An 11,021-nucleotide genomic window follows, 5' to 3' on the forward strand; every position below is an offset into this window, starting at 1 on the left:
CATTCCCTCAGCCGCTCCTCATAAGACTCGTGCTCCAGACCCTTCACCAGTTTTGTTGCCCTTCTCTGGACACGCTCCAGCACATCAACGTCTTTCCTGCAGTGAGGGGCCCAAAACTGAGCACAGGATTCGAGGTGCGGCCTCACCAGTGCTGAGTACAGGGGGACGATCACTGCCCCAGCCCTGCTGGCCACACTGTTTCTGATACAGGCCAGGGTGCTCTTGGCCCTCTTGGCCACCTGGGCCACTGCTGGCTCATATCAGCCGACTGTTAACCACCACCCCCAGGTCTTTTTCCACCAGGCAGTTTTCCAGACACTTCCCCAAACCTGTAGCACTGTGTGGGGTTGTTGTGACCCCAGTGCAGGACCCAGCACTGAGCCTTGTTGAACCTCATACAGCTGGCCTCCGCCCATGAATCCAGCCTGTCCAGATCCCTCTGCAGAGCCTTCCTGCCCTCAGGCAGATCAACGCTCCCACCCAACTTGGTGTTTATGCGAAATTCCTGAGGGCGCACTTAATCCTCTCATCCAGATCACTGATAAAGATACTAAACGGAACCAGCCCCAATACTGAGCCCTGGGGAACACCACTTGTGACCATCTGCCAAGTGGATGTAACTCCATTCACCACCACACTTTGGGCTCAGCCACCCAGCCAGATTTTTACCCAGCAAACAGTACACTTGTCCAAGCCATGAGCAGCCAGTTTCTCCAGGAGAATGCTGTGGAAACTGTCTCAAAGGCTTTACTAAAGTCAAGGTAGACAACATCCACAGCCTTTCCCTCATCCGCTAAGTGGGTCACCTTGAAAAAGAAGGAGATCAGGTCAGTCAAGCAGGAACTGCCTTTCATAAACCCGTGCTGACTGGGCCTGATCTCGTTGTCTTGTATGTGCCTTGTGATGGAGCCTATGATGATCTGCTCCATAACATCTTGGGCTCCCCTGCCCAAGATGGCCTCCAACCACCACATCACCCACAGGTCCTTCTCTGTTCACCAACAGCGGGTCCAGCAGGGTGCCTTCGCCAGTTGGCTCCCTCACCAGCTGTGTCAGGAAGCTCTCTTCCACACACAGCAGGCACCTCCTACACTGTTTCCTCTCTGCTGTATTGTATTTCCAGCTGACACCTGGTAAGTTGAAGTCTCCCCTGAGAACAAGGGCTAGCAACTGTGCGACTTCTCCGAGCTGCTTGTAGAAGATTTAGTCTGCCTCTTCATCCTGGTTCAGTGGTCTGTAACAAACTCCCACCATGATATCTGCCTCGTTGGCCTTCCCTCAATTCTTACCCATAAACACTCAACCCTGTCATCATCACCATTAAGCTCTAGACAATCAAAACGCTTTCCAACATACAGGGTGACCCTACCGCCTCTCCTTCCTTGCCCGTCCCTTCTGAAGAGTTTATAGCCATCCATCATGATCCTCTTTAGGGGAGCAGCTGCAAATTACACAGTCTTTGGCAAGGCTCTACTAAGTCTCAAGCTGCAAGGGAGAGGAAGGCTGTGGAGATGGGCATTGGGATTAACAAAGGTGGGAAGTTAAAACAAAGTCTTAGGATCTTCACATATGGGGACTCAGTTTAGACTCTTTGGAGATGACTAGTGTGGGAAGTAGTAAGGGTCAACTTGTTTTGGAACTTGGGCATAAGGTAGAAACCCAGCAGCAACACTTCAATTTTTGTGGAGGATTTTTTGCTTTCTAAGAAGATTTGTAGAGTTGCTACATTTCAGCTTTGGTGGTGGAAGGTGTTAATTTTCAAATACTAATGCCTTATTTGTGTTTTGTTAACTAGAGCTTATTATTGATAATTTACTCTGTTGCTGTCTTTAAATGACCAAATATCAGTATTTTTTTAAGCAGCTTAACATTAGTTTTAAAAATACCATATAGCTATTAATAATGGTATCTCATCTGGCTTAGAATTTTGTTTGGTTTGTAACTTTGCTTAATAATTTATAACTGAGATTATAAATAACATCAGGAAAGAGTTGTTTGTTCCTATACAGAACAGCCTATGTGCTGTGAAGCAAAAGAAACATAAACTATGTAATGCACAGAATGTGTCTAACATCTTTTAAAACTAGATCTTCAGCCCTAGCTAAATTTGCATAGCACAGATGTTTTGTTTAGGAGTCTAGTACAAAAAAGACTATCATCTGGCTTCCATGCACGGGTTTTTTTAGATACAGTTTTGCATATTGTTAGAATGTTCCACTTCATAGGTAATGGCACTCAAAAAGAGGATTTGCACATCAGTGGACATTATAAGCATTTAAGACAGGGATGATACATCTGTCATTTTAAAATATTAATAGTATGCTTTTAGGTGCTCATATAGTGGATGACCTTCATTCATATGCCTGGATAGTATCCTAAGAGAAACAGATCTGGAAAATACTGTTGTGGTGGGTTGACTTGAACTGGGTGCCAGGTGCCCACCAAGCCACTCTGCCACTCCCCTCCTCAGCAGAACAAGGAGGGAAGAAAGTAAGATGGGGAAAAAAAAAAACCCCTTGTGGGTCAAGATAAAGGCAGTTTAATGAAAGAATAGCAAAAGTCATGCGTGTGGAAGTGAAGGAAAACAAAAGACGTTATTCTGTACATCCCATCAGCAGGTGAGGTTCAGCCACTTCCCGGGAAGCAGGGCTTCGGTACATGTAGCCACTGTTCTGGAAGACAAATGTCATAAACAATGAATGCCTCCCCCCCTTCCTCCCCCTTTTTCTTAGCTATTATATCTGAGTAGACATCATATGGTATGGAATATCCCCTTGGTCACTTTGGGTCAGCCGTCCTGGCTGTGTCCCCTCCCAAGATCTTGCCCACCCCTAGCCTTTGGTGGTGGGCAGGGGGGAGGTTGGAGAGAACCACTGATTTCTTTGTGGTTAGCAAAAGCACGCACATAAACCTCAAGGTGATGTCTATACGTACCATCATTCTGGACTCCCAAGTACTTAACTTGTCTGCCACCTTAATAGCTGTAGCTAGCAGATTATTGTACCAGAAACTTTTTAGCAACAGTTGTGTTTGCTGCTCTGTGGTGAAGAGGTGGACTTGTTTCTGGTTAGAGCCCTCAGCCATTTCTTCAGTTGGTGGTGTGTGGCCCATGTTGCTCCCTTTACCCCGTGGTGACTAGACAAAACCGCACACAACACCTTACAGATTTCTGCTTCAAAATGCTGTAAGACACTGCTGATTTCTTTAGCCGGTCTCCTTCCTTCCCCCTCTACAAGCCCACAAATACATTTGTACGAATAGGCTTTTGAAAATCTGTGAGGCAATTTCTAGTATACGATAAGGATTGCTTTTACAGCAGAGTCCTTAACAATCAATAATCCTGTAAAGCAGAAAAACAAATAGGGGGATATCTGCTTTGGCAGACAATAATAAAGATGTACAGGCAGCAACAATTATGTTGCACATAGTCATTCCTCAAGATACCCCTAACAGTTAGGGGTCAAAGTCTTCCATACATCTGCACAGCTGTCCAAAGAATGTCAACAAGATAAAGGACCACCCAGTCTGTGTTACATTTGTTGCCTGTCGGTATTGTAGGAAGGCACTTCTGGTCCCTTTTCAAAATATGAAGACTGTCCAAATTTCTAAGCATTTCCATCCTCACATCGTACATCTCTTCACAGGGATGCTATGGCTATTGCAATACCCTTGCTACTGATAAATACAAATTATTACTAATACACAAACACTGGTTGGATTTTCATCCCATGAGCAGTATTCTTACCACTTGTTAGTTGTAAGAAATTCCACAAGGCTATTTGAGTAATGGAGTTTTGTTTGTAATTAAGGCTTGCTCGCTAAATTTTTCTAGGGACAAATTGAGGAAATGGGAGAAGAGGATAGCAATAGGACTGTCTCGAGCTTTGTAAGACAGAGGAAAAATGAAGGGATGCAAAATGGAAGGCAGCATTTTGTTCTGAGTCTTTTGAACATTATCCTTTTTAATTATAGGTTATTATTTAAACTGAAGCCCACTTCCTTCTTGACATACTTCAGGAAATCACTGTAATTCTGATTTTGTCATCCAGGAGCAAACAAAATTTAGATTTCAAAAAGGATGAGCAAAGAGGATTACTAACTTTAATCAAAACTGCGGGGTGGGTAACTTTATGACATCAAAGTTATTGCATCCCATGCTACAGAATGAGTAAATTGCTGCTCAGGTGGAAGTATAACATTTTCAAACACAGCATTTTATAGTTAGCAGGGTGCATTTTAGGACAGCTTTTCCATGCTGTACATGATAATGGGCCACCATCTCAAAAGTATTTAGGCCAGATGGCTTCCAGGTTTAGTGAAGTGCTCAGGGTCTGAACATGAAGAGGGGAGGCTTTTGAGAACTGAAGTTAGATTTTCAAGGCACTTAAAGCTACAAGGTCAGATTTCTGGTGTAGTTTAGACAAATAAATGTCCTACGGTGTTTTTCTAACTCAGTTCTGTTGTTTTGCTCTCCTTTTAGAGTTTCTTTGCAAGGAATGCCCAAGAGTTCATATTTTCATTGATCGAATTGAACTGAAGGACATTCCAGAAGAGCAGATGTATATGAGAAGGTGGCTTCATGAACGTTTTGAAATAAAGGATAAGTGAGTAGCAATATGCAGGATTTTCTGTTTCAAGAAGCTGTCTCGTGTTAACAGATATACCCGTGATTTCTGTGTTACCAGCAGTGCAAGCTGTAAGGCTCTCAGAAGAGAGGTGGTGTTGGTAGTCCTGTGCATGCTTTGTATAATAACCTTGTGGTTAAACCTTTTGTTCAAGAGGTTGGGATTCTTGGGTTTCAGAGCTTCCTTACACTGAAGAAGTGTGAGTCCATGTTCCAGGCAAGACTCATATTCATCTGAATACTCGCCATGTACCTTCTTGTAGCTGAGTCATATGCAGCCATGAACGTAATATGCCCATGGTAGGCAAGAAAGCAAAAAGCTGATTCTAGCCTCGTAATCAGTGTTAGGTTACAGTTAGAAAGGGGCAGATCTTGATCTAATCTGTCAAAACTGTTTATGCATCTTCCATCAGATAGTGACTGCATAAAAACACGAGATCCCTACCTTCGCTGGGAAAATTAGGTGAAGTGAAAGTTTCATCTGTCTGTCTTTGAATCGTGGCAGAACTGAAGTGACTGGCTCCCTCCAGTATCTCCTGATAAGGTCACTAGTGAGCATATGCAGCAGATCCTGGGTGACCTTGTGCTCTGGAAGGACTCCATGCCTAAATGTGGGATTTAGATATTGTTTGAGAGATGATGGTTTGCTTTGCCACATCTGAAGTCCAGTTTAAGGGAGATTAATCTGTTTAATTCCCAAATCTTTGAATACGTTGTGTGAGACAGAAATTTCCCTGGTTCTTCAAGTATGTTCTGCTTTAAAATTGTTCCACCAGTCTCACAGTCCATGGAAGTAAAACTAGATTAATTTGTCAAGTGAACTTCAAATCCATGTAAAACTTAACATGACTATCTGTAAAAATGGCACTGTTACTAAAGTGTCTTAGAAGTTTAGGATCACTAAGTAATTTTTCTTCAATTTTGAGAGGAAGAAGGTCTGAATTTGATTTTATAGATAAGGAACTGATGCATACAGTAAAAGGCTGTCCAGTATCCCTGAAGTAGTCTTCTGGTGAAGACCAGCAAAACTGAACCCAGATCATCTGTCTCGTTGTAGACTCCTGTTAACTGGAACATCTTTCCTGGGACCAAAGCAGTCTGTCAGGCGAATTTAGAGATACTTAAAACAAAACCCCAAAATTTTCAAATCCATTTATTACTGGTTTTCAAAAATAGGAGGAAGAAAGTTACTACTAAACCAGTGGCATAGCATTTTACTCTTGCACCTATGGCTTCCAAAATATTTAGTGTCTTGAGAGCCCTTGTTATTTATTAGCCTGTTTTACGAAGATACTTTTTCCTCCCTCCTTTGGTGTTCAGTGATTAACTGTGTGCTGGTTTGTCCTACGATACTGCCCGGTACCTGCTAAATGCTGAATGAAAAGGACTCTTTTCAACTTTTATATTCAGTGTTAAAATTGGTCTCCAAGGAAAATCTGCTTTTATTGCTTACAAGGGTTCAGGCTGAGTACTCTGACGTGCCATGTTACTTTGAATGCATCATATTCTTAAGCCATACTGAGAATTTAAACTTGATACAGATGAGCTGCTGCATATTGTGAAATCAATTGTTAAACAATGTGTGATTAGAGGTAGTTACTGGTAGGCTAATGTGTAACTTTGACCATGTCCTTTTGTCTGCTTATAGGTTACTAATAGAGTTTTATGATGCAAAGGATTCCAAAAGAAGAAATAAGTTCCCTGGGAAAAGTGTTCATTCCAAACTAAGCCTCAAGAAAACTTTGCCATCTTTGCTGTTTTTAGGTGGCCTGACTGCTAGTATGCTTCTGACAGAATCTGGAAGGAAACTTTATGTAAAAACATGGATATATGGGACTTTAATTGGCTGCCTGTGGGTTAGCATTAAACCATAAGCAGATGTTAGTCTCCAGTCAGTGAAATGTGCAGTCTTTTCTTGCACATTGCACCAAACTTTTTCCTGACTTTATAATAAAAAAGTGTAAATAAAGCCTTATTGATTGAACATTGGAAATAATAGACTTTATGACAAGCCTCTGTGTGGTCGGTCTGGGGAAAATAAATGTAGATTTTCAAATTTGCTACTGATTTTTGCTGAAATAATGACGGATAAACCGAGTCACATGATAAATTGCTTTCCCCATGAACTAACATCCATCTCTATCTGCAGATTCAGTGAAGTGTGAGTTACGCATAAGGGTGTCTTAAGTGGACCTTTGAATGTATTTACAGAAATTAATTTAGGGTATCTATTTATTCTTCTGATATTCATGTTGAATTTTCATTACTCTTTGGTGCATTGCAACAGCGCAGTTGCATCTATCCCAGCTGTATTGCAACTAAAATCAAAACTTTTTTCCTTTGTTTTTGTTTTTTAATTTTGCTTTTCAGTTTAGCTAAATACTGTGTTCTTTAAAAGGGACTGTAAGCTGGCAAATCATGAGATGTTACCTGAAGCAGAATAAAATGTTCCTGAGAACTCCTGTTCATGGGGAAGAAGCTCTGTTTATCTAGTGCATGTTTTTTCATTGTATTGCAGTATTAACTGATTATTTTACATATGCAAAACATTAAATTTTACTGAGCAAACAGCTTATTTTGCGCACCCTGTATTTGTGCATAAAAGGAATGTGTGCAGTATAATGATAGGTTAAGTTTTTGTTTCTGGCCTAACCAGACTGTAGCCTACCTTGTGTCTGCGTTGTCCCAAGCACCTCGAGAGTTTCAGCTGAGTTCACAGACTTTCATGTGTATGTGCCATAAGCAGAAGTTTCCTGTTACCTCACGATTTTCTGGAAGCAAACTCTGTTGTTTGGGTAATGCACAGAATTACTGTAACTTCAGGAGTGTAAGGATATGGTAACGAGGAGCCTGCAGATGTTCCTGCTAAATCCGAAGCATGTGCCTTTTCCTACTAATCTGATTTAGCCTGGTATTTCATAATCTGGCAGTCATCTCCATGCCGTAGTATCACACTAGGTTCTCAAATCGTTCTAGGCAATGCAGACTGCAGTTGGATTGAAGTTATGGATTGATGTATATGATTTAGGCAGTAGACTAGTAGTGAAAGAAATGCGTATCCTATCAGTATTTCACCTGCTTGAAAACATACTTTAAAAAGCAAAATCAACAAATCCTTACTACCAGAAAGTCTGCAATTCCCATGGCAGATATTTTTGTTAGGGAAATGCTGTTTCCTGATATCAAGGGAATATATATGTACAGCGATGGAGTTGGAAAGAGGATGTATTTTATCTTCTTCCATTAGGGAATTGAACTCCCTGTATCAAAATGAAAGAACTAGAGAATATTTTTGTATCACACTTGCAAGCTTTAAATGTGCATCTCTCTAGCTTCAGTACAATTTGGCTTGCATTAGAGTCCATTGTGAGTTAACTGTCTCTAAAAATTGTAACTCAGTTTTTCAGATTCCACTGTTGCCAGTTAATTAAAGACATTGCTTTTACTGTGTGATGTTTTTTGGTTGGTTGGTTGGGTTTTTTAACAGGATTTTATAGATTAAGTACAGTTCCACTTTAAAATCATTTGGTACAACTTTCAGTTTGCAGTTCTGTGTTCTTCCATAATAGATTTTGTCACTGGAGTTATTTATATCAGTGATTGATTCAGGATATGTTGATGAACCATTTTAAAAACAATGACTGGGAACAATGTTGAAAAACAGTATTGTTATGAGGCTGTGAAACCAGAAAAAAAAAAGCCATTTTATGTAACAGCCAAATGTGCTCACGTGTAGTTCTTCCTATTCTCAGCTGACTGTTTCCAGTGGGTATAACCAGAAGGCAGTGTTCCTGTGCTAGTGTGATTTATCAGTCATGGAATGAAATTTTACTCTGATATGACTAAATTTCTTTGTAACAGCTAAGAATAACATTAAATGATACATCAAAAATAAATGCAAACAGCTTAATTCATTTAACTGCTATTTTGGAGAGCCTAATTACCATGAAATATTGGATCTACCTTGCTGTTTAAGTACCAGGAATATAATTGACACAGTGCGACAAACAAACAGGATGTTTATCTTGAACCTTATTCTCTGTGTTAATCTTAATTATTTTATTTTTCTTGCCATTAATTTATAAAGTTTTGAAACTGTAATTTGCTGATGTATTTGGCATTGGGAGTATCACATGCTATTTCTAAATATGCACTGATATTAACTTAAAATATTTCTTCATTAAAATAAGAAGAGCCAATGCTCATTCAACTTTTCTGTCCTGTCTACTTGTTTAGTTTTTTCTGCACTTTTGTGTTTGTAACTTGGTTAGCAGGAACTGCTTAGAGAAAACCTACAAGTGTGGTTTTAAGTCCTTGATGGAAGGATTTGTTTGAGAAGCAGTCAATGAAAACAACTGTCTTTTTCTTCCGTGCAGCTAAAAAATGTGTTAGAATCGGTTTGTGCTTATTCCAATGCAACACACCACCAGGTCGGTCAGATTGCAATAGCTTTTAGCCCATGAACACCTGCACCACTTGTTGCTTGTTAATAACGTTCATTAATGTGCAGCACCACAATTCTGGCCAGGAATCAGGCTCTGTGGCGATAGGCCTTGCAGACAACTCTGACAGTGTGGACAGAGCCAGGGGATGGGAAGAGCTATTGCAAACAAACACCAGAGGCATTATCACCTAAGTTTTAGTGATGTGTTAAATCTGAGAGGGACCTGTATGTTCAACAACTTAGTTTTCCAGCTGTATCGGTGCCTCTGATAATAGTGATTTCCCTCCACACAAGTACTGCTCTGTTAGCGTACATGAACTATGCGCTTTTATAGTCAGCAGCACCATCACTATGTGCTACTTCCACAATATTATTCTTGTGTTTACTTTTGTGGAAGGAATTGGACTAGTAAGGAAGCATTAACTTAAATAATGGAGAACACAAAAAGTGAGACAGAAAACTAAAGCACGGAATGATGCTACTGTGAAGAAATGACTGAGTAGGACACGTGAGGGGTCCAGCCTGATGCAGTCTTTTGCGAACTCCTCTGAAGCATGTTTTTTTCCTTTCAGTACAACATAGCATACCTGTAAAGCATTTTAGTACTTAAAAATTGGCCCCTAATAATTTAGGCATTTTAGTATGCATAGAACATATGGACTTACTTTGGGGGAAAGAAAGGTATTTTAGGTTTGGATGATGAAGAGGACCAGGAGCAGGTTTGGGATTTTTGGCATGGTGTTAAAAATAAAAAAAACCCCTGCCCTCACCACCTCCAAATAAATAACACTTTCAATAGCAGAAATTTCAATGAGACCCAGAAAAGCATTAGAAAAGCAGTTAATAGGTTCAAAATCTTGGCACCTGCTTTGTAAAGCCTTTTCCTTTATAAATATGTAAACCACAGTTCAGGCCTAACCTGCAGTTCTAGGTCACTTTTTGGCAGAGTTACTCTGATGACAGGGCTTGAAGTGAACACAATGGGATTTCTCTTGTCCTTATTTTCATGTTCTTGCCTGTCTCATCAGTTTGGAGCTCTGTGTTCCCAGTGAAGCATGTTTCACAATTTGCTAAGCATAAGACAAAAAAAAAAAAATACGTTACTTTAAGTTTGTATAATGGCAAAAGTCATGCAAGTAAAATGAAACACAGAGCAAATCCAGAGAAGGAAAAGCAGTGATAATCTAATACAGAGGAAAAGATTAGAAACATCAGCTGCAGTCAGGCGTGACCACAGCGGATTAGTTCCAGGGAAGACTTGTTTTCTGTGTGTGGGCCAATTTCTCTGTCAGCGTGGTGAGTATTTCTCCTACCTGTCCTATTTCAGTCCCAGATCTGCAGCTCTACCCTGGACTGACTGGTCTGTTATTTTCCTAACAAGGAGTCCCTCATTACTTTTCAGACTGATGTGAATCTTGGGTTCCTCCATTCTTCTCCTGAACCTTCCTATTTGTGCTCAGCCTGACAAACTGCTGACAAGTAGGCCACTGATAATCTGCCTCCTTCAAGCTATGTTTGAAGACTGGCATTCGGTGAGCAAATGCCAGTGAAGAGGCTGGGGTCTGTTGCTGGGGGGCTGGAAGGAGATGTTGCTGACGAGAGAGGGGTTACTGGTCTGTATCGGACATCTGAGATGGATCTCACTCCCACCTCTGCTGGGGCATGTTCTTCCACTGATGGACAGCTTGCACGGCCATAAGTAAATGCAAAGACTGGATGCTACTCCAAAAAATAATGATTTGTTCCTGAGTTGTATTTGTAATGTGAAAACTTAATTAGTTATGCTTGTACAAACTTTCGCAGCCATTCTGCCTCCCTTTCATCTTGTGTGGGAACTCAGTTTTCGAAGGTCATGTTGATGCTTCTGTTTGTGTTCTCTGTGTAACTAATCTGAACCAGAGCTATTTCAACCTGTTTGCCCGATTGGCCCAGAGATACTGCAGAGGATGCAGA

The 11,021-nt window shown here is 40.8% G+C and overlaps 1 protein-coding gene across 1 annotated transcript in view; it reads left to right on the forward strand.

Moving 5' to 3' along the window:
* The window catches only part of AGPAT5 (1-acylglycerol-3-phosphate O-acyltransferase 5), a 60,439-nt gene extending 51,599 nt beyond the window's left edge, over positions 1-8,840 (forward strand). Inside the window, exons 7-8 of the mRNA XM_037391174.1 lie at positions 4,481-4,604; positions 6,273-8,840. Of these exons, the coding sequence (XP_037247071.1) occupies positions 4,481-4,604; positions 6,273-6,498 (350 nt within the window). The 3' untranslated portion in view covers positions 6,499-8,840. The remainder of the gene's footprint in view (positions 1-4,480; positions 4,605-6,272) is intronic.
* Positions 8,841-11,021: the final 2,181 nt, after the last annotated feature.

Source organism: Falco rusticolus, chromosome 6 (assembly GCF_015220075.1).
Source record: "Falco rusticolus isolate bFalRus1 chromosome 6, bFalRus1.pri, whole genome shotgun sequence".
Classification (NCBI taxonomy): Eukaryota; Metazoa; Chordata; class Aves; order Falconiformes; family Falconidae; genus Falco; species Falco rusticolus.